General features: G+C 40.6%; 1 protein-coding gene across 2 annotated transcripts; it reads right to left on the reverse strand.

Annotated features, from left to right (window-relative positions):
* Window positions 1-273: 273 nt before the first annotated feature.
* RRM2B (ribonucleotide reductase regulatory TP53 inducible subunit M2B) lies at window positions 274-19,982 on the reverse strand. Of its 2 annotated transcripts, XM_087825316.1 has the most exons (9): window positions 19,876-19,978; window positions 14,086-14,226; window positions 11,756-11,872; window positions 10,841-10,974; window positions 10,323-10,417; window positions 5,774-5,907; window positions 3,293-3,397; window positions 1,559-1,672; window positions 274-499 (listed from the first exon to the last, which is right to left on the reverse strand). In XM_087825316.1, the coding sequence occupies exons 1-9, from the start codon at window positions 19,906-19,908 to the stop codon at window positions 347-349; spliced, it is 1,026 nt and encodes a 341-aa protein (XP_087681442.1). In that variant the 5' UTR covers window positions 19,909-19,978; the 3' UTR covers window positions 274-346. The 2 variants fall into 2 exon arrangements, with proteins under 2 accessions (XP_087681442.1, XP_087681443.1); XM_087825317.1 differs by lacking the exon at window positions 1,559-1,672 and having other exon boundaries at window positions 19,876-19,982.
* Between the last annotated feature and the right edge of the window lie 3,277 nt (window positions 19,983-23,259).

Raw genomic sequence — 23,259 nt, forward strand, 5'->3', positions numbered from 1 at the left:
AGCGATTAAGTGACTTGCCAAGTGTCACACAAAGTGTAAGGAAAGAATCTCAAATTCATATCTGACATCTCACCTCAAGCTATTAATCACTACATAATGCCATCTTGTATTCTGGTAACAAAACAAAAGGATTTAGGTCACACTCTGGTTGTGAAACTGGAAAGTTAGAGTGTATTCATATAGATCCTAATGGATTATTATTTGGTTTTGAATTTCCTTTTCAGGAAACTCCTTAAAGGAGATACTTTAAAAGGGTTTTGTTTGGGGTGTTTTTGCTTTGTTTTATTTTTTTAAGCAGAGAAAAATAGACTGCTATTTACCAGTAAGTTTAAATAAGGGAAGGGTTTCAAAAATCTGCATCCAAGGTGAAGACATTATCTGTGTTTTCCGCCATCACTGCAAAACGCTGATACTCTGAAACTCGTTTCTCAAAGAAATTTGTTTTCCCTTCTAAAGAAATGTTTTCCATAAAATCAAAGGGATTTTCTGCCTGAAAAAACTGGGGAAAAAAAGAAATATTAGACATTCTGAAGAAGCCAAATTATATCCCATAAGAAGCAACAGACAACTAACACAGAGTTCAGGTCTCCCAGCATCTGTCTAGGCACACCCAGGATCACACTATTCCCTAAGGACCTGGAGGCCCTCAAAACTGATAAATGCTCAGGTGACTAAGATCACCTACTAGCCTCTTCAGGAAACTACACTAGCATCTCTGGTATTCTAGGAAGTGGAAAGGGAAAAGAAGTTTTTTTCAGGAAATGTAAGATTTAATACCAACCAACTAAAATGTGACTAAGGTCACATAGCTAGAAAGCAGTGGAACCAGGATTCAAACCCAGGTAGTGTGGCTGCAGCTTCCATCTGTAAGTCATGTGAAAAGCACACCTCTTTATGAAACTCAGGTACATTATCTTTGACAAACAAAATGACAGAATAACTTAAAGACAACTGAGTTCAAAGAGTAAATTATGACAGTTAATGTCTTCATAGTAACTATGTCCTAGTTAATAATGTTATAAGTATTAACCCAAAAATTACAACAAAGGCAAATGGAGATTTATATGAGGGTAAAACACATATATGCATATTAAATGCAATTACTTAAAAATAAACTGATTTAGCCCGGCCGGCGTGGCTCAGCGGGTCAGCATCAACCTATGATCCAGGAGATCTCGGTTCGATTCCTGGTCTGGGCACATGCTTGGTTGCTGGCTCAATCCCTAGCGGGGGGGCCTGCAGGAGGCAGCCAATCAATGACTCTCTCTCATCATTGATGTTTCTATCCCTTCCTCTCTCTGAAATCAATAAAAATAATCTGATTTATTGAGCTTATTAGTTCCAAGATTTATCAGCCTCCTCCTTCTGTTAATGAATTTCATTTTAAGTTTCAAAGGACTTTGCAAAGCCAATTTTTCATGCAAAACAAGGCTCTGTCACGGACATTTTAAAAGTAAACTAGTATGTTACAAATGCTTTCAGTTGAAATATAATATTTTAGTGGCCTTACTTGACAATAACATTTTAGCTTAGTAACAATACATTTTAAAACTCTTACTTTTGAGAATCCAAGTTCCACAAGTAATCTGTCAGCTACAAACTCAATATACTGTTTCATCAAAACAGAATTCATTCCAATGAGGCCAACGGGCAAGGCTTCTGTTAAGAACTTCTGAGAAAAAAACAAAAACAGAATACAGTACAAAGACAGAACAAGAAATAAGTATGGATCTTCCAAATAAAAAGATGGTTTTAGTTTTATTCATCTTCTAAGTCACTAATCTTGTCCAAGGAAAGTACACTAGGTTAAATTCTCTCAACATGGCAAACAATGTCCATTTGTTTAAAAATGTTTGGGATGTTTACTGTTCACATTATTTCACATCCTCAAATAGTCAAAATAAATTGAAACTAATTATCAAATTACTGGTACTTTTAATTTTTATTTGATTGATTTTAGAGAGAGAAGAAGAGAGAGAAACATCAATTTGTTGTTCCACTTATTTATGGATTCACTGGTTGATTCTTGTATGTGCCCTGACCAGGAATTGAACCTGCAACCTTGGCATATTGGGATGATGCTCTAACCGGCTCAGCTGCCAGGCCAGGACAAATTACTGGTATTTTTAAAAGCAGCGCATCTAGGACCTGAATTCATATACTTTCTCAATAGAAAAAAGGAGATACTTTGTTCTGAAATATCTAGAAAAATATTCATCAAAGATAATCATTGTGGGGAACATGATTATGGAAGGACGTTGCAAAAGAGAAAAAACAAAATTAACGAAAATGAGAAAGAAACAGGATTGGATCTGAGGGTTGGGAGAGAGACTGAACTCCAAGTATATTAAAAGACAGTGGTACCCGGCTGGGTGTAGCTCAGCAGTTGAGCAATGAGCTAGGATCCAGGAGATCGAGCTTCGATTCTCGGTCAGGGCACATGCCCAGGGCTTGATCCCCAGTCGGGGATGTGCAGAAGACAGCCGATCAATGACTCTCTCTCATCATTGATGTTTCTCTCTCTCTCCCTCCCTCTCTCTTCCTCTCTCTCTAAAATCAATAAAGATATATTTAAATAAATAAATAAAAAAGACAGTGGTAACATGTTAATAGAGGGGGGTAAAAAACATTAACTATCTGGATTTAGTTCTCAAAATGATTAAAGACACCAAAATGTATTTTATGCCTTTTCCCCTTCCCAATATGAAAAGTATGGCTGTTTAACTATGCAGTATTTTTTTTAAATTTGTTTTACTTTTAAACTAGTTCTTTCAAATGATAAAAACACATCCTAAGTGGAGCATCCAGATCTTTCTAGTCATAGGTCGCTACATGCTATAAATTAAGTTTTACTATTTACTCACTAACTCATTTACTCATTCACTCTCTAAGCATCTGGTGCCTTCTTCAAGCTAGGTCCCTGCTGGGTTTTGAGAGTTCAAGACACACAAGAAGCCATCGCCACTCTCTGGCAGCCCATAGCCTAAAAATACAAATTCTGTGCCATTTGTCACAGCACAGAATTTGATAAGTTGATAAAACAGAAAAACAGCCCTTAAACAGATTTTATATACATGAAACCTTAATATGTAATACTTACTTATAAACCAAATTATAAACTGACATAATAATTGTACTACATTTCCTATTGGTACTGTCAGATTGACCATATAAAATTGCTGATGTTTATTTTGACCTACAAAATGGCAGTTTCATATGAATCAACCTAATAATATAATGGTACAAACTTGAGAGAGAGAAATGCTAACCATATGTAAGCTTCCCTGCTCACCTGCTCGATTTTAACAGCATTAACAATGATCTCCCTGGCCCTTTCTTCTGAAGGCTTATTTACCAAGTATCGAAACATCAGGCAAGCAAAGTCACAGTGAAGCCCCTAAAACAGAAGAATAATACCAATGTCAAGAAAACATTTTATCAGCTATTTTCACACAGTGACATGTCAGGCATCATACAGAATAGGTTCTAGGGATATAACACGTAACCTCTGGAAGATGGAAGAAAGGTTAAAAGGGCCAGGGACTTCTTTTCTTCAAATCTCATTAAAATGCAAATTATAATAACCTATAAAAAATATTTCAGTGCCAGCAAATCTTAGTTCATCAATATTAAAGAAGAATTAACTAACAACAATAAAAGACATGTTCCTATGTTGCTAGGTAAGGATGAATACTGATATAAAATTTCTGTGAAGAAATGTACAAACAAGTGTGAATGACCATTAAAATGTTTATACCTTATAATCTAACAATTCTACCTCCAGGAAATCTAACTAAGGAAAATATTATGAATTTAGGACAAAGCTTATATACAAAGATATGCATTTTGCATTATAGCAAAGCAAATAAACAAGAAGTCTGGAAACAACCTAAATTTCTAACTATAGAATAGTCAAATAGTACTACTCATTAGAATATTACATATCTAACAAAATTACTGTTTATAAAAAATGCTTAATGTCGTAGAAAAATGCTCACAATATTCTGCTAAGTGAAAAAATAATAGCTCACAAAACTACAAAGATAGCAGAGTATCTCAAACTGTAAAAATAGAATGTCTGTGTATATCTACATAGTTTCAAATGCAGAAAATCACCAAGAAAGAATACAATGAAATATTAAAAGTGGTTATCTCTGTGTGTTGAGATTGAGTGATTTTATTCTCTTAATTCTCTATAATAATTACATATGACATTTATAATAAAAATTATTAGAAATTTAAAGGGGTAAATCAACAAAAAGTTGATTTTTGTTGATTTACAAAGTATTTTATGACACTTAAAAAGTACTCACACATACTGTTTAATAGCATTTTAACAAAACCCTGTTTAGATTTAGTTGAAGATACTGAGTCTCAGAGAAGTAAAGTAACTTAACAAGGTCACTTAGAAATAAGCTGGGGAACTAGGATTAATATAGTCAATAAATGTGAACTGAATTGCTGTAATGGGCTAAGTACTGAGAACAGAAAGATAAATGACAAGGATTTTGCACTCTAGGAGCTTAGAGCCTAGCCAAGGAGAGAGAAAAGAAGTACAATATATGTTATGGACTGTAAGACAGGGACAATTTTGGTTTCAAAGAGACACATAAAGGAAAGAGTGGTCAATTTTACCTAATTGGGTCAGGAAAGTTCTGAGTTGCAACTTGTAAGAAGCTAATCAACAAATGAAAAAATTGGTAGGGGGAGATTAAAGATGGTGGCAGACTGAGTGGAAGCTACACTGACATTCCCAGGACCAAACTGGAACTATGACTAAACTATAGAAAAACCACCCTGAATAATCAACTACAACTGAAGACAGGCTGGAGAGCACCCTCATAACCAAGGAGAAAAAGGGGAGACCACACAGAGACGGGTAGGAAGTGTGGAGGCACAAGAGCGCTGAATGGGCTCCCACAGGCAGCAGCTGAAGGTCCGGAGGGAGATCTCAGCTGTGGGGGGTTCCCACTGAGGATTCTGGGGCCTAACTCCAGGCTGGGCTTCCCTGCCCAGACCACCAGAATTGAGAAAGGTGCCCAGGATAGAAAAAAATCATTCAATCAGAGATCCAAAAAGAAAAACAATTAAAAAACAGGAGGACAATCTAAGGGAACTGTAGGACAACATGAGACATAACAATATTTGCATCATAGGAATGCCAGAAGAGGTCAAAAGTAAGCAAGGGTTAGAGAACCTGTTTGAAGAAATAATGGGAGAAAACTTCCCTAATCTGGTGAAAAAATTGGTAGGAAAGATGGAAAAGGTACCGCAGGCAGAGGGAGATAAGATTTAGTTATTGTCTGGGTATGTGTGAAAAAGAAAATAAACCATCTAAAATGACTCCCAGATTTCAAATTTAAAGGACTGGATGTAAGTTAAAGACCCTCAGTAAGATATGGAAAACAGAAGGAAGAACAAATCTTGGGAGAAGGATGATGAGTTTGATTTCGCCTTCCAGGAGAAACCATCTAGCAAATTCAACAGGTTTGGAGCTCAGAAAAAAATATATGGGCTAAAGATAAAGTTTTGGTTGTTTTGAGCATCTGGATGGTAGCTGATTCCATGGGAATAAATCAGCCAGGAGGTCATGTACAGTGAGAGAGGCCATGATGGGAACCAGGATATAATATTTAAGGATGAGCAGAGGAGACTGAGGAGCTTTTAATTACTAGGATCCTTGTGTCACCATAAGCATTTTCCAGGGGAAAGAAAAAGAAATGAACACCAAGTATGGATACAAATATAACTAGAAGAATACTTCACTCCTTACTTCATCTCTGCTGATGAGTTCATTGGAAAAGGTGAGTCCAGGCATAAGACCTCTTTTCTTTAACCAGAATATAGCAGCAAACGATCCCGAGAAGAAAACTCCTTCTACAGCAGCAAAGGCCACCACCCTTTCCCCTGAGAGACAAAAAAAGTTTCATTTTCTGAAATATATATTGCAGACATTTTTAAGCTACACAATCACACACACACATGCTCTTTTACACATTTTTTATAACAATACCACAATTCTTCTGTCCAAAAACAAAATCAACAAGTTAGTGCAATAACCAGAGTCTTTAGAGGAAGAAATCCGCCACCTCTGCCTCCTATAGCAGAAAGGTGCAGAAAGGTACATCTACTTCAAATCCTATGTTAGACACTGAACTCACCTATAGGTCTTGGTATGCAGACAAAGGAGAGCCTTTTATACTTTAAAAAAAAAGGTGATTTATCTGTGCACCACGCGTGCCTGTGAGTTCAGTAAGTGTGTGTGCATGTGTGTCTCTCTCAGAGTGGAGAGTGGAAGACAGCTTTTATGACAAATGTCTCCCTCTTTGTGGCTGGGGGAAGAAAGGTCACTGAGGTTTATATGTTTAGAAACCTAAGGTATCTCACAGATTAGCTATAAACATTTCAAAAATCACTGCCCTGCATCTGCAATTAGAGAAAACGCAGATAAATCCAGCTGAAAATTATAAATATGTCTATCAGATAAAATGTCCCATCACATAGGAAAAATACTGTTCTCTGCTAAACATATAAGGCCCAATTTCAAAGGTTCCTCACTGTTCGGCAAGGACTTTGCAGAAGCCCATCTCCTGAAATGTCTCTAGTGGCAGCATATCTGCAACACTATCTCTAGGGGATGATTATAGGTCTAACCCAAAAGAAGGTCATTCTCAAGCCCCTTATGCCACCATATTGCATGCTCGGGAGAAATATTTATCTATAAGTCTGCCTGGGGAGAAGAGTTTGTTCTATAAGACCATGAAATAAAGGCAACTACAGACCACAGATGACACTGTAGCTTGTATCCCAGTACTTGCTGCATGACCAAAAACACAATAGCAGGCACTTAATAAATGTGTCCTGATCTGAATCAATGGGGACTATGTAAGCACTAGATGATAAAAGACATTAGAGAAATTGCTAAAAGTTGATGCAGAAACTGAATAAATATTTATAACTTCCCAAAGGTAATTGTAATATTTAATTTCTAAGAGAAAGGCGACTAAGCTTCAACAGTTCTGGGTGTCTCTAAATAGTGCTTTGGTATGCCCTTGTTCTTACCCATGATTAACATAAACAAACCAAATCAGATAGATCAACTATATCAAATATTTGTCTATTATTAGCCCGAAATACCAGAAACACTTTTATAGGATCTTATTTTCATAGACACAATTTAAAAAGTCACTTTGAAAAAATGGCAGAATAAATATAAATTAAATAAGTACTTGAGTACATACTGTGTAGAAGGAATTAACAAAGGAAGTCTCTTTAGTTTGGTATATATTAAATATGCTATAATTAAATCTCAAAATATATAATAATAATAATCACTATGTTCTGCTGACTCTTTTGAAACAAAAACAGGTCTTTAGTCATATTTTTAAAATGGAAATTTATCATTAGTTTAACACAGATTACTGTATTTCCACTTACTATTAATAAGGTAATGAATAGTTGTAATTGATATTTTTCACTGACATAAAGGTGATGTCACATGGACATTTATTTATCTGTACGGGAATGAGACTAATTTAACATAAGCACTGTGAATAAAAATAAAATTATTTTAACTATTCTGTGTATTCATGTGAATGCTAAAGAGTGAAAATCGTAGCAGCTAGAGTTACAGGAGGCTATTCTTCTTGGAGAGGATTAAAGGATCATAAGGGGTAAATTTTACAAATTTTCATGAACAGATGTGAACTAAAAAGAGACTTCCAAAACATTTCTTCTAAAAGCTATAATGAATGCGAAGGCTTCATGATCTGTTTTAGAGAAAGTAGGATGTATTTTAAAGATGCAGCTGACCTCTATGGTGCAATGCACTAAGGTTGTATAACTACAGGCTTTTTGATGTTTGAAATTTCATTACATATATTAAGGATGAATTTATATATTTAATGTCTTAAAGTCCTTTAAAGATATTTTTTAAAATTAGTATATCTCAATTTGTAAAAAACTAAGCAATATGTAATTAAGAATTTTTAGCTTTACAGGAATTGAATCTCCTTATAACATATCAACTTTCAAACAAACTAATGCTTTTTGAAGGATTGTTATGAGGTTCTCTTTAGCTAAATGTAAAGAATTAGAAGAGTCTGGATGTGAGGAAAGAACAGTTGCTCTACTGGGCCCTACTAGGTGCAAAAGTCATCAAGGTCACCGAAAATACCAGCAAAGCCCAAAGCCGGCTTCACCAAGCTACAGACACTAACGGTGCAGGTGGCAATTAGCTTATAAAACTGCACTGCCCCAGCTGGCTGACGGGAAGTGCAGGTGTCTGGTGAAGCGAGACGACGCTTTCCTGTCTCTTAGCCCCTCTCCTAAAGACGAGAGCCATCAATGTGTTCTTCACTTTTTCCTTTCCCACCGCCCATTCCACCCCCTACATCATTTTAGACCATCTTCTTTCCACTGAGACCCTGACTCAGAATCTAAATGGAGTGTGCCTTGAGAATAAGCAATATGGAAAATTTAAATGGAGCCCCTGATGCCACATGGTGACTGCCACCCTCATTTATTTTCTATTCTTAGGTTGCTTTCTTTGGCAGTGTCACAGCATACATGGCTTCCAGGAGCCTGTTCTTCATTTTCCATCAGGATCTATGCATCCTAATATTTTCAGTGCATATTGAACACCTTGGAATTTCCTTCTTTTTTGCTCTAAAGCCAATGCTTCTCCAAATGTGCCTTTCAAACCACTTATGAGCGAATCAACGGTGTATAAAATGCAGATTCCTCAATTCAACCTGGGTCTCCTACGTCACTCAGGTGAGGACCAGGATTCTGCAGGGCTTTTCCACAAATTCTCGGGTGATTTTTATGCACATTGAGAACTGCTGCTTTTCTCATTCTCCAAATGAACTGAGGGCAATGCAAACATGTTTCTTCCCTAACACACTATAAGCTTGCCATACCTTACACTACATCACCAATTCTCAATGTGTGGTCCTGGGGTTGCTGGGAATTCATACACCAAGGAGGTCTACGGGGTCAAAACTATTTTCATAATAAAACTAATGCACTTTTTTTTTTTTTTTTATAACCATTCTCTCATGAGTGTATACTAGTGTTTAGCATTTCCATAATAATCTGAAAAGCCTGGTAAAATACTCCTCCCTTTTCTAACTACGTATCTGAATGAGGGCAGATTTTCTTTGCATACTTCAACTAAAACAGCATTCTGCAACAAATGAATACAGAGGCAGATATAATTCAGCTGTTTTCTACTCAGTTGGACATTACAAAGATTTGCAAAAATTAAAATCTATGCCATTCTCACTAATTCTTTTCTGCAAAATAGTGTTTTTTCATAACTATATGTTAGAATCTAACAGGTTACTCTCATTTAAAAATGCATTAATAAATATGTTGAAAGTTTCTTGGTTTTAATATCTAATATGGAAATATCAATAGCCCACATGAATAAAAGCACCTTGGAGTCCTCAATAATTTTTAATAGTACAAAGGAGTCCTGACATAAAAAATTTTGAGACATGCTTCCCCACATTTTAAATAAAGTCAGAAAGTAAAGACCACCAATTACAAAACAGATAAGACTGAGACAGATATTTAGAGCTATTCAAATGAATTACCTGAATATTTTAATTAAATTTTAAAAAGATTTACTGAGCACTACTACGTATAAGATGCAATGTCAATCACTTCCTTTAAGCAGTTAGTTATTGGACCTCAGCACATCCAGAAGGGTGAAAAATAAGCCTGTTCTGGCAAACTGCTCCTTGCCCTAGTTTAGTGCACTAATCTTTAGTTTTTCAGAAACTACATATTTGTTCCCTGAAAAATGTAAAAACTTTGACTTGCTTTAAACTCCTAAAATAAACTTTCCTAAAAAGCAGATATAAACTTGCTTTAAGACTCTTGTTAGATTCTGTGACTCACTTATTTACGTGTTGTTATACACTGACATCTTAAGCTTTCAATTTATTAAACAGGGTACAGTTTTAGATTGTTTTAATTTTATTATTATTTTTTTAAAGAACTGTATTGATTTTAGAGAAAGGAAGAGAGAGAGAAACATCAATCTTGCCCCAACTGGGGATGAACCCGCAACCCGGGCATGTGCCCTGACTGGGAATAGAACCTGCCACCTTTTGGTGCACGGGACAGTGCTCCAACCACCTGAGCCAACTGGCCAAGGCAGCTTTAGGTTATTTTAATCCTAGTTTCTAAGTAATTAGTAGAAAGAAAGATTCTACTAAAGGTGCACACTGAGACTTTTAGACAGTTACACCAGGTAAAATAGTACTATATCACCCAAGGCAAGTCTGATATATATATAAATTAAAGCTACATACCAAAAGTAGATTTTCTATCTGCTATCCATTGCAAGGCCCAATCTGCTTTCTTCTTAACATATGGCATTGTTTCAATTGCATTAAATAAAAATTCCCTGTAAAAACAAAAGAATTAATGGCAAAGTTATTCACTTGTTTTTCTTAATCAAAATAAATGTTCATTGGCTAATCAGAGATAATAATTGCAACTCTCTGGTCTACTACCAAACCTGTAATTTTTCTGTATTTTTGCATATCCATAAAATATAAAAGTTAAAACTCAAGTTAGTGGTTTGGATCTGGTCTGATACAAAACTAAATTCAAATATTCAATTGCTAAGCAGAATGTGCTCCACAGAGTAACAGGTTCTATACAAGTTCTTTTTTTTTTAACCACATTATAGAATAATAGAAAACACTATCCTCCTAAACTTCCATATTTGAATAGTATTTCCCTAACATTTAGTTTCAGAGTAAATTCTGCTCTTAACATAATCAAGCAATATAAAACTTTGTAAATAAAATCCCAGCGGTGATACCTTTCCTTGGGATCTCTGATGTAAGTGTCTATTAGCAAACTGTACATCTCTGAGTGAACATTCTCGATGAGAATTTGAAAGCCATAGAAACAGCGAGCTTCTGGAACCTGCACCTCCTGACTAAATCGTTCCACCTATGAAAAATAAGGGAAACAAATATATCCAATTCTGTGGGCTCTCATTAAACACCATAAATCAGAATCTGGACGTCAGAATTATCACTTAAAAATTGCCTGTCATGCCACTAACAGGTCAGACAGGATTATGGATTATTTTAAGCAGTACTGTTTGTAAACCCACCACAGTAAATATGTTGCATAATGTATTCTTAAGCAATTAAATTATTTGACCTGTTAGGTGGAGATACTGACTATAGCACCAAATAAACTGTAGAACATCTACCAAAAAATAATTATTTCACTTTGTAGAATTGACCATAAATCATTTTGTTTTTCCAACAGCAAACAGTAGACCTACTGAAGCCCTTCTTCCAGTTCATGATGAAAGTTCACCTCTCTCTATTCTCTTTAAAGAAAACACGCCTTCTGGCCAACCACAATACAGGTTTAAATATGGGGAGTCAGAACCCAGAGCTCTGTTACAGAGCTCCAGAAGGGTTATTAAGGTGCAGGTTCTTCATTAGGGTTCACATCTAAGGGTAAAAATCAAACTCATGTTTATGCTTTTTAAGTAGTTTTGATTGGCACAAGGTTGTTGATGTAATGATATTTTGCTGGTCAAAGAGAAATGTATCCTTTCCTCTGACACTTTATCAGAAAAACATATTCAAGAAATAAGCTTCATCTAGTTCATTTCCAAAACATAATTTTTTAGGTTCTGTCTAATTAACTTACTGCCATTACCATCGTTTAACTGCTGAATGGGAACAAAAGTAAAATAAAACAGAAATCTTACCAAATTTTCATTCACAATTCCATCACTGGCTGCAAAAAAGGCTAAGATGCGAGAGATAAAATACCTCTCATCTTCTTTAAGCTTGTTCCAGTGAGGGAGATCCTTTGATAAGTCAACCTAAAACAAAAAGATTTTCAAAATTTTAACTTGAAGTTGAATTCTTCTCAAAATGTTTGGAAAACTAACTTCCACCTCAAAGTTAAGGAGAGACATCTCATTAGCAAGAAAATGTTTAAAAAGGAGAAAATTTTAATATCACTGCTACAGACTGAATGTTTGTATTCACCACCACCCCCCCAAAAAATTCCTATGTTGAAAACCAATTTATACTACATGGGTCATTTTCCATTCCCAACGTAAACCTTTCTGTACAGCTTTACCTTATTTGAGTAAATTCTCCAATTTACCATCTAAATATTGATTCCAAACTACTAGTTGTCAGAATTCCCTGGGTAGCATTTAAAAAAACAAAAACAAATCCCAGAACTTTGTCTTCTGAATCAAGGTTTTTGATGATTAGCCATATTTAGGAATAAAGCTAAATCACCGAAAAAACAAAGTCTAAAGATTAAATTATAACTTACATAATTTTTTTAAATGAAAAATATGTGGAACTAAATGTGTTTGACTTCCCTTCAAAATACGTAATTGAATCTTCCTAAAAGCTGCCTACAAACCTGTATATTACAGGGCGGGGCAAAAGTCGTTTTACAGCTGTTCATATGGAAAATACAATAATTAATAAATAAGAATAAACTTTCATGTATTCACAACTATAAACCTACTTTTTGCCCCATCCTGTATAATTTTTCAAATTAGTGTTTCTTAGTCATAACACAATATATATTACATTTGCTAAAAGATGCATATAATTTTCAAATGAATTTCAAGAAACTCAAGCATCGCAAGTACCTTTTTAACACAATAAATGAAAAAGCCACCTGTATACTCCCCTTGTTCTCTTAACTATATCTAACAAAAAAAACCTTTAAAACCACAAACAGTAACAGTCAGGTGTGCCAAGCACTCTGACCCAATTTGAAAATGCTGGGGTATTGTTTTGCTTTGCTCTATATGTTAAATTTAACAAAGATGTTAATGATATAACAATACAACATAACAAAGCTGAGTAAGTGGGTAAAAGTCATGACAGAAGCTTCAAAAATTGGTGCTTCTGATTTCTAGTGCAAATCTCCCCCATTCTGAGAAAATAATAGCTTACATTTATTTGGTGCTAACTAAGTGCCAAGTAACATTCTAAACATGGCATTAATTTCATTAATAAGATTTATCTCATTAGTCCTCATAACAACCCAAAGAACCAGGTACTATTAGCTCAATATACCAATGACAATACACACAGAGGTTAAGCAACTTCAGTTCCAGAGTGAGTTAAGTGGTAGACCCAGGATTTGTCTGCTCCAGAACCTGCATTCTTAACAGCATGTATTTACATTTACAGAATCAATCTCATGAAAAATAGGCAGATAGGTCCAACTATGTCTATCCAAATATATACATACACACACACACACACACGATTGATTGATCGATTGATAGATAGACAGACAGACAGACAGACAGACAGACATACACAGAGAGCCAGAGTGCTATGCAGGTATCATCCATCATACGCAAAGATGAAGAAAATGGCTATTTTTGTGTTAGGTTAAACTACAGAGCAACCACTTGCATGACCAAATGTCCTTACCAAACCAGCAAGTATTTTCTAATTTGTTGTGTTCAACTCATTTCCAAGGTGGAAAATGCCACTAACAGAAAGCATTCTACAGCTGTCCTGTCTGCTGGAGCAGCTGGGGCAGGTTTGCTGTGGCTGAGAACAGGGCAGGACTGGGAGGAGCACTGTGAATTCTGAAGTGAGTGCACTGCCTAGTGGTCAGTGCTTCATGTGACAGCTCCTCCTGTACAATCAGACAAGTCTCTCATTTGAAAGCAGGGTCCCTAAGGCCTTCACTTTCTTTTTATGGCTATAGCTGCAATTTTACTTATTCTGCTGACCATAAGTAAAGACTAGTTTGATCACAGCAAACCAAAAGTCTGTTTAAAAATAAAAGCGTACTAAAATATCCTGGAAGTAAAAATCTGGAAGACTAAGATGCCACTTTTGTGGTAGGAAACATGTTTATAGCCACTAAAAACCAAACATTGGCCAACACTGTATTTAATCTCAGTAATTTCAAACATTATCTTATATAAGTGATTTTATTCAACGCATCTTACAATATAAGTTAAAATTTTTCGATGTCTTATAACAAGATGTGAACACTGCAACACGGATCATGGTTGCTGATTAAGGTGATGCCGCTTACCTCTTCTGCTGTCCAGAAGGATGCCTGAGCCTGTTTATACATTTTCCAAATATCAGGGTACTGGATCGGAAAGATGACATAGCGGCGAGAACTCTTTCTCAGGAGTGGCTCTTCATTTTCGTTGGTATCTGAAGATAACCTCTTTGAAAATTAAAGTACAAACGCCCATTTTGTGTAGACATTTACTCTTTATTCAAAATCCACAGAGTAATACTTTCTCAAAATGCATGAGCATTCCCTTTTACCAGGTTAAAATTACTATACATATTGAAACCATGCAGCATGTTGTTGAGGGGGCATATTTCACAGAATGAGACAATAAAAATAAGACTGAAAATCAGCACTTCGGAAATTGCCACCGCTACAGTAGAACCTGACATGAACCAAATGACCCTATATTATTCCAGACTGTCCATTATAGTACAAAATCGTGTCCGTTTACAGTAAGTGCATAGTATTATTCATGTTTTCAGGCAAGTCATTTTATCTGAGCATCATCATCTGTAAATCAAAGATACTTGCCATACTTATTTCAAAGTAATGTGTACTCTGCACACTCTCAAGTGCTATACACTTTTTAAATTATTACTGTGTTATTGACTGTTGGGATGCTTCTGGTTGGTCTTTTAAAGGCTACCTCTATATTCAAAGAACTGATAAAAGAACTATTATAGTGGTTAATTATTTGGTCACTCAATACCTTCTATGACGGCCTTTAGGAAACTTTCATTCATGAAATAAAGAACTCTTGGAAAAGCTTCGAACTTAAAGCCCAATTGAAAAGGAAGAAGTCTGCAGTCAACAGATATTTCAACTTGTCTTGCACCACATAGTTCTTCTAGATTGTGCTTTTATCATCATATATAGGTTTTTGATACGATTCTGCATTTTTTTCTTTTTCTTTCTTAAACATATTTTGTCACTGGGGTACAGAGCTGGAATTCTTTACCTTCACTCTATCTGCTATGTGGGCCCCACTGAAAGTTGAGAAGGACATCATAAGCAGCAACCCTTTGGCACCAAGCACCCTGGTCCTGAATGGGGTTTTTAAATGCTGACAAATAATTGATCAGCATCAGGATCTATGAAAACTGCTCAAGACCTGTACCTTCAAATCAGAATGAAAATCATGTGTGTACATTTGTTCTTCCTGTTCCATCCTGATAATATGTGGATTGTTAAGAGAAGCAGCTGGATTAGGAGGGTAGTATGAGGGATTTTACAATGTGAATAAAGGAGCCTTAACCAACATAAACCTTTGAACTGAGGTAGAGATGACATATTGCTTATTTTCATGATGCTTAGAAAAGTCCACACACGTTAATGCAAAGCCAGGAGGGTCACACATTCTAAAGCTCTAGACTCTCCACGGTATTCTCTGTGGACCTAGGTTAGGAAGCTATATTTTAGAAGAGAAAGCAATGTAGGAAGAAAGAAAAAAAAAGCCTAAGAGCATGTAACATTTTTTTAAAACTGGAAGAAACTCTGTAAGTCTGGACTTCATGGCATGTGGGGACAATGGGAGGAGACGAAACCAGAAAGAAGGTAGAGAGCGCTTCCCAAATGTGTTTTCCAAATGTGCTCTGAAGAACTGTGGTGCCTCTGTCCTCTCTGTCACAAACATTAGATAAAACTTCAGTTTTAAATGTTTTTAACCTTTTAAAATAGTAATAAAAATAACAAAATTGTTTTCTACTGTACAGAAAGGAAACCACCAGTACATGAACTTGTGTTTCCAGGTTGTCAGTTTTCTTTTTTTTTGTTGGGGGGGAATAACCTCAGATGAAAGTTTCTCTAGCTATCTCTGCTTAACTGAAGAATAACATTAGACTAAAAGACAGGCAGTTAAAAAAAATAGTAATAAAACAAAAAACCGCAGCAAAAATTAAAAATTACCCTGTAACCATTTGTATTTATTTTTTAGGCATAAACCAAAAAAATTTTGAACCCTCCCCCTGTCCCCCAAAAAGGAAAAAACAATGCTACTAATAGTACCAAGAATACAGTAGAAGCACTCTTATTCAAAGTGATGCAAACTGGTCGTTGAAAATTGGCTAAAGTAAGAAATCATAAGAAAATAATTTGACTTAAAACATATAATTTACACTTATTTGCTAATCATCTTTTATAAAGCCAAAGCTTTTTGTTGCTGTTAATCTGGCTCACTGACTGGAGTCCCAAGTCTTTCTGACATAAACACACTATAATGCATCACCTATGCTTTCTAGTGTTAACATACTTAAGACAGAACAATTTGAGTACAGAATCCTTACCTCTTTTATAAATCTCACCAATCTCTTTTTTATTTGTTTGTTTATATCTAATTCTACAGAATTTGTTTTTAATAACTCATTTTTATTGGGTTTCCCAAACTTTCAAATTTTCATAGAGACAATTTCTTTTCATACTCACATACTATTAGTTTACATAATATTTAAATTACAATAACTATAAATACAACTGGTATATAAATAGGACTAGAAATAAAGATAACTGATCCTAGTAAGGTAAAACTCAGAATTATGGGAATGCATCAGAGAGCAGCCTAAATGCATCCTAAAAGCCTATGGGTTGATAAATCCATAGGCTGGCTAGCAGTAAATTGATTAAGAGAACTTTGATAAATATGCAAAGAAACTGTTTGCTAAGTTTGATATAAATCTTCAATTATCGAGTACACCCCAATTCAAAGCAACAGGTTCATCAAAACAGCTTTATTATTCCATTAATTGATTTCATAAGTAGTAGTTCACATATTAACTTTAAAAATTACACTAATAAAATAGGCAAAAGTGGATTTAATCAGTGCTGCACTTTTAGTTTTTTTTTGGAAAATAAGCCCAGGTGTTAAAGCCACGGGAGGGCCTTCAATGCAAATATACATGAATTTTGCCACAGCTGTTTCCCTATAGCCGTTTTGATACAACTGTTTTGATACTTTACCTCAGTGTCATCATTTTGATGAAACAAATGAAAAAACACTTAACTTTCACCTTTTAAAATCTGTACTCCATCTCTAGGCTTTATCGGAGGTTAAGGTGGGTATGTCTATTTTGCATATTAAATGAATATTAAGATGTTGACTTAAAAAAATTTGGAGCAAGTCAAAGTGATCTGCTTTGATATATAACACTGGCATCTGGCCTCTATCATGCAGACTACCGGTAGCTGCTGAAAGTTTTTAAGCAGGTGAGAAACCACTTTTATAGAAATGTGGTTAGAAGAGAAATTGGAGGCGGAGAGAACAACTTGAAAATTACTGCACTCCCCATCTCTTGCCCAAAATAGGATCTCAGCAGTAGAAACACAAAAGAAAATGATTTAAAACACATAGAAAATGCTCAGCACCTGGAGGACAACTGAATAAATCAGACAAAAACTGTTGCTTCTCTAATTAGATGTTTAGCAAACATTTCATTTGAATTAACCCCTCCCACCAACACAAGCCACAACAAAAATAAAAAGTTGCAAACACAAAAGTCTTTAAAAAGTCAATTTGGTCAATAAAAAAGATAATGGGTTCCATTTCAAGATATTCAGTGGATAGCTGAAAACATAACACTAGGGTAGGCAGAGGCACGATCTCCACTCCCTCCCTAACAGGGTAATGATGCCATTAGGAATCGCCCTGGGGAGGGTTTTGATTATCCAGGGAAATCTTGGAGAGCAGCAGCGAGCCTGAGGACGAAGCCCAGAGAAAAGGAAGATGATAGGAGAGGAGCCAGCTGGGATTAAAACCGGCTGAAGTGGATGTAAAGCAATGGCAGAAGTGATCTGATTTGGCCAAAGGGTCAACAGCCGAGACAGGGAGGAATTTGGTAAAGGATCCACACTCTGGATATCAGTCTATGAGGTTAGGAATTTCGTGGACCAAAGAACTTCAGACATCTGGAGGACTGGGAGGCTCAGATTCTAATTCTCCCCACTTGCTCCCAGCCTCCAGGTGCTGGCATTCTTGTGCAGCACAATTTGAAAGTCATTCCTATGGATAGTCATGCAAAATTCCTGAGTAGCAATTAACATGAATAGGAACGGCATTAGGAAGATTAATCGGATATCCACGAATGACAAAAAACAGCAGCTAGATTTTGGTAGTAACTATGGTGTCAAGTTCAGAGATGGAAATGACAACCTGAATTAAGATACTGCAGTTAGCATGAAAAAGCTGCTTGAACAGGGCTTTGCCAGTCAGAGAAGTTGGGCATTTTTTGGCGGGAAATGAGACCCTTCGGGGAGTTTTTATTTGGAGGGAGTGACATGGAGGCACTGGTTTAATGATGGGTTAACTTGGCAGGATTGGATAGCAGGTAAGACTGGAGGTAGAGAGACAACTAGGTGTGAGGCGATGAGAATCTGAAAATTTGCAGAGACATTCCTTAGCGACATTCCACCACCTCTTCCATCCCAAGAGCTTTTGATTCATGATCAAAATTGATTACTGGGTGTAGTAGGTCCAGTAATTTATATTTTTTTTACAAAGTATTCCAGGTGATTCTGATGCAGGTGGCCCATGATGCACCTCAAATCTAGTACTTACGGCATCCTTGTATCTCAAGTTTAAAACTTTCAGACCATATGCTCACTAACATTCATTCTGGATCTAAAGTTCTGCTTCTGTCTTTGTGGGTGTGGATCACTGAGATAGGGATAGTAAATAAAAACTAACTTCCAGGTCTTCAGCCTGAATGATTGCTGGTGCCATCAGCACAAAAAGAAACATGTGACTTGTCTTATTCAAGTGGGGAAATCAGTACTAAATGTATTTGCTTCAAAACGGAAGGAAAAGTTTGAGAAATATTTACAATTTGTTACTTAGTTACTAAATGTTTACAAAATCAAACTAAAATAAAACCCCAAATCTGGAATCTACAACTGTCTAAAGAAACGTAGGGCTAAGTTGAATTCTCTATGAGCTGAAACTATTAAATCAAAGAAACTACACGCTGCAGCAGGTTGAAGCGAAACAAATGGTTTAGAAGTATTTGCAAAATAACAGGGTACGAAAATTATAGAGCAACAACGTGAACTACCCTACAAACCGAATGAATCTTAGTTTCTTTACTGTCATTATGTACTTTTATTAATGCAGAAGCAGAGTGGAGGAACGCGTTAACTTAGGTTTTATGAAGCATCCCTAACTGCAGTAGTGCTTTGCACTAAGCATTTTACTTAATGCTCTGCGGGGGCAGTATCGCTTCTACTGTATAAATGAAGAAAGTTACATTCCGAAGACTCACAACTAAGTAGCCAGGTCTGAGCAACACTGGCCTCCTGAACTGCTGCTTTGACTGTTAGGAAGATTTCCAGTCGTCCCTGAACCTGTCACCTGCACCCCGCCTACCTGTGCCAGTTTCCACAGGCGTCCTCCGATTCCTTTTACCCACCCCACAGATGGCACGCACTTCCATAGATCCGCCAGCCCTAGCTCCTCGCCTCAGTTTCCCCGGCCAGGGCCCCAGAAAAGGGAAGGGCAGGAGGAGAGCGGAGGAGGGGGTGCGCCTCGCCCCGGCCTGAAGCCGCAGAGCGTTGCCCTTGGCTGGCCCCGGTCCGGAGCAGTGGAGCAGAAACCCGGCTCTCGCCTCGCCCCTCCCCGGGGACGGCCTCCGGGGCAGCTTTAAAAGACGAAACCAGGCTGCGGCGAGGGCTCCTGGCCCGGCCTACACGGCGTTTCGAACGGCAACGGGCAGCGTTTCCTACAGCGCTCCTGCGCCCGGCGAGCCCGCGCCGCAGCCCGCGCCCCAGAGGCCGGGGTGACTGTGGAACCGCAGAAAAGGCCGTAGCAACGTTTACCTCATCGAGCTCCGGCCTTTCGGGGTCGCCCATCGCGCAGACTCGCGAGCGCCGCGGCCGCCGAGGGAACCCGGCGCTTCAGGCCGCCTCCTACAAAGACCGGACGGAGGGGTCAGTCAGCCGGCTGAGCCCGCCCTCCCGCGCCCGCAGGCCCCGCCCCGCTCCTCGGCCCCGCCCCCGCTGTCTCGCCCGCCCAATGACGACTCTCCCTGAGCCTGCAGGCCCCGCCTCCCTGCCTCAGGGCCCCGCCCGCTCCCTTTCCCGGCCCCGCCTCCCGCCCGCGGGGCGGAGGAGCTCGCGCGGAGCCCGCCGGGCCTCGCTCCCCGCCTGCGGCCTGAGGCGTTCGGCCGGCGGCTTTCGGGCCCGCGCTCCGAGGCGGCTGGAGGCTCTACTGCCCTGGTACCCGAGGTGCCGCGCCTGCCAGGTCGCCTCCCCAGGTCGCGAGTCCCCAGCTGCTGTCGCCGTGCCTCGGGAACACGGTACGTCGCGCTGCTCGGCCCGTCCCGAGAGGCTGCCAGGTGGCGGCGAGGGCACAGCCACACTGTCGGTGGAGAAACCAAACCCGGCCGCCGCGCTCGGCTAACGAGGCAAAGCCGCCGGTGCTGCGTGCGCCGGGAGGCGGCGGGCGCAGTGCGCGTGCGCGGGGTAGCGGCGCCCGACGGCCAGGCGGCCGCGGCGCTTTAGGAAAACGCCTGTCCCGGCGAACTGAGCTTTCCGTAGCGTTGAAGCCACTCAGCCGTGAGGTCGCGACAGCAGCGTCCCTCGTGTTGCGGATGGAGGACCTCACTCGGGATAACTGAGGTTACCCACCGGGGAGGCAGCGGGCGGCGGCCTCCAGGCCGAGCTGCAGCCGCGGGTGGGGACCCTCCCGGTACCGGCGGTCGGCGGCCACCCGAGGTCGCACCCAACGCCCGTCTCCCAAGGGAACCCTAAAGACGTCTGCAGCAGGACGGAAAGTTTGACGCACTTTAAAAAAAAAAAAAAATGAGACAAGAGGTGCCGTGAGGCAGCGCGGAGCCGCGAGGAAGCGAAGGACCCAAAGCTCAGCTGTGAACCGGCCGGAGGCGCCTTCCGGCCCCGACCCCAGGGTGGGGCCGAGAGTTACCCTCTGGGGCAGCTCCTAGCAGCCAAGTGCGGAGCGAAATGTTTTACATATATTGGCTTTAAATTCTGTGAGAAAACCGAGTTTTAAAGACGTCGGAGCGTTTGTCACAGGCCACATGGCAAATAAACCGAGAGCTGAAACTCGACGTTTAATTCACGTCCTCAGACTGTCCGTCTGTGGGGAGCACGGCCCGCGTCCAAGGTGCAGAAGTGAGCGGGGCCGGGCGGGGCGTGAGCTGTGTCCCCTGTGCCGCCGGGGCCCGTTCCCGGGCCGGGGGCCGTTCCCGAGCCGGGGGCCAGTTCCCGGGCCGGGGGCCAGTTCCCGGGCCGCCGCCTTCCCTTGTCTGTAGCACGATCGCGCCCGGCCCGCTCCTGGGCAGCGCACACACCTCGGTTCTGGGTTCAAACCCTGGCCGCGGCCGGTACTGTAGGCAGCCGACGTCTCTCTCATCAGTTTTTTTCTCTCTCCCTCCCTCTCCCCCCTTCCTCCATCTCTAAAATATCAATTTACAAAAATAAAAACTGAGTAATTCCTTCCTCGTAAGAGCGTCACGTGGCCCCTTGCGACGCACTGGTTGGGGGGAGTTGCTGTGGGCGCTCCCAGCCCACCGCCCACCAGGCGTCGCAGAGGGCGCGGGACGGGGAGGCGCGGGTCCCGTCGCGGTTCCCCCGCCTCCTGTCTGTCCAAGTGAAATACACCTGAGGGGGGGGGGCGGCGAGGCGGGGCCGCAGGTGGTCAGCGTTTCCCGCGTCCGCTCGCCCGGCGGTGGCCGCCCGGCCTCGCCGCCCGGTGAGGGAGCCCCGCGTGGCCCGCACACGCTGGGGCCCGAGCTCCGGGCCGGGCGCGCCTCCGCGGTACAGCGGGCGCGGGGCGAGGCCGGGTGTCGCCCGCCCCCTCCGCTCCGGGACCGCAGGAGCGGCCTCACCCCGACATCCCGCGGGACGCGGGGTGCGCTGGCCGCGGCTCGCGGGGCGGGGTCCAGCGAGGTGCCGTGTCTCCCGGCGCTGCGGCTGTAAGGCAAGGCGTCCATCGTTCAGAGCCCGGGGGCACTGATTCATAACGAAGGAGCTTGGCGTCTGGCCCCGCTTCTGAAAACCCTCGGGGTGTCCTCAGCGAGGAACGTGACGAAGGCGCCCTTCGTTGTGAAAGAGGCCGTTCGGGAGCGCGCCCCACGTGGGGCTGGTGCCGAGGATGCCAGGGGTGGAACTTCAAGGCCCCCACCCCGCTGCCAGGGAAGGGGGCCTGGAGGTGGCATCAGTCACCACTGGCCCCTGAGGAAGCCGCACGGAGCACACACGGCGGGGCTGGGGGGCCGCGGGGAGCACGCGGGGTTCGGGAGGCGCCCTGGCCCGGGGAGGACGCGAGCTCCGCCTCCTGACCCGCACACGGAAGGAGTCTGGGAACCACTGATGTGCAGCCGGCACCTGGAGGGGGTCGTGGGAGACGGAGCCCTTCACCTGTGGAAGCTGACGCTGACCCCAGGGACATCGGAGGACACCAGCTAGTGTCAACAGCGTTTCTGGGTGTGAACACCCCCCACACCCCACATTGGAACTGGGTGATGAGAACCGTCAGTAAATCCACCTGCCTGTGATCATACCTTCCACAGCCCAGTGTGTAAGGCTGCGCGCCCCAGATGCCTGGGGACGAGCCTCACGTCAGGCTCATTAGCTGTGTAACCTTGAGCAAGTTCTTTAACTTGTGTCTGTTTTCCTAGAAGGACGGTAATAGGATTTATCTCATAGGATAAAATGAAATATAATACATGTAAAGCATCTGACATAGTGCCCGGCACATAAATACTAACAAAAGTTAGTAATTAAGAGAAACTTCATGTCACAGTCATAACAATCCAGTAATATATGTATTTTTAACTTTAAGAGGTAATGTGAAATACTTCCCTTACATTTAATCTAAGGTATCCTGACACGAACAAAGCCACACTTTAGGTAAATTTCTACATTAATCAAATGATGTTTGGACAATTCATTTGCACGTTCATGCTTACCTCCTTAGGTTGATGTAAACACTGAAAATATGTTCAATCACTGCTCAGGCAGTTTATTGAAGGCACTTCTAACCAGCCCTTTATCAGGAGGAAGAACCTAATTCAGTACGAAGTTATTAACAGAAGCACTTTTAAATAGGTTTTAAAGTAGAGGAAAGATTTGGCTCTTGGGAGCTTACAAACGGGAATTTCTGTTTGTAAATAAAAGTAATGCTCTTTGGGCAGTTTCAGAGTCTCCTGGAATGCTGTTTAAGAATCAAGATGTGGCCCA

Source organism: Miniopterus natalensis, chromosome 16, assembly GCF_054644295.1.
Source record: "Miniopterus natalensis isolate mMinNat1 chromosome 16, mMinNat1.hap1, whole genome shotgun sequence".
NCBI lineage: Eukaryota > Metazoa > Chordata > Mammalia > Chiroptera > Miniopteridae > Miniopterus > Miniopterus natalensis.

Bases quoted from the DNA above. Each gene is read 5' to 3' on its own strand.
- RRM2B (XM_087825316.1), bottom strand. From the start codon at position 19,908: ATGGGCGACCCCGAAAGGCCGGAGCTCGATGAG. The intron at 14,227-19,875 runs GTAAACGTTGCT...TAATTTTCAAAG, and splicing joins AAAGGCCGGAGCTCGATGAG to AGGTTATCTTCAGATACCAA. The intron at 3,398-5,773 runs GTAAGGAGTGAA...CTTCTGTTTTAG, and splicing joins AACTCATCAGCAGAGATGAA to GGGCTTCACTGTGACTTTGC.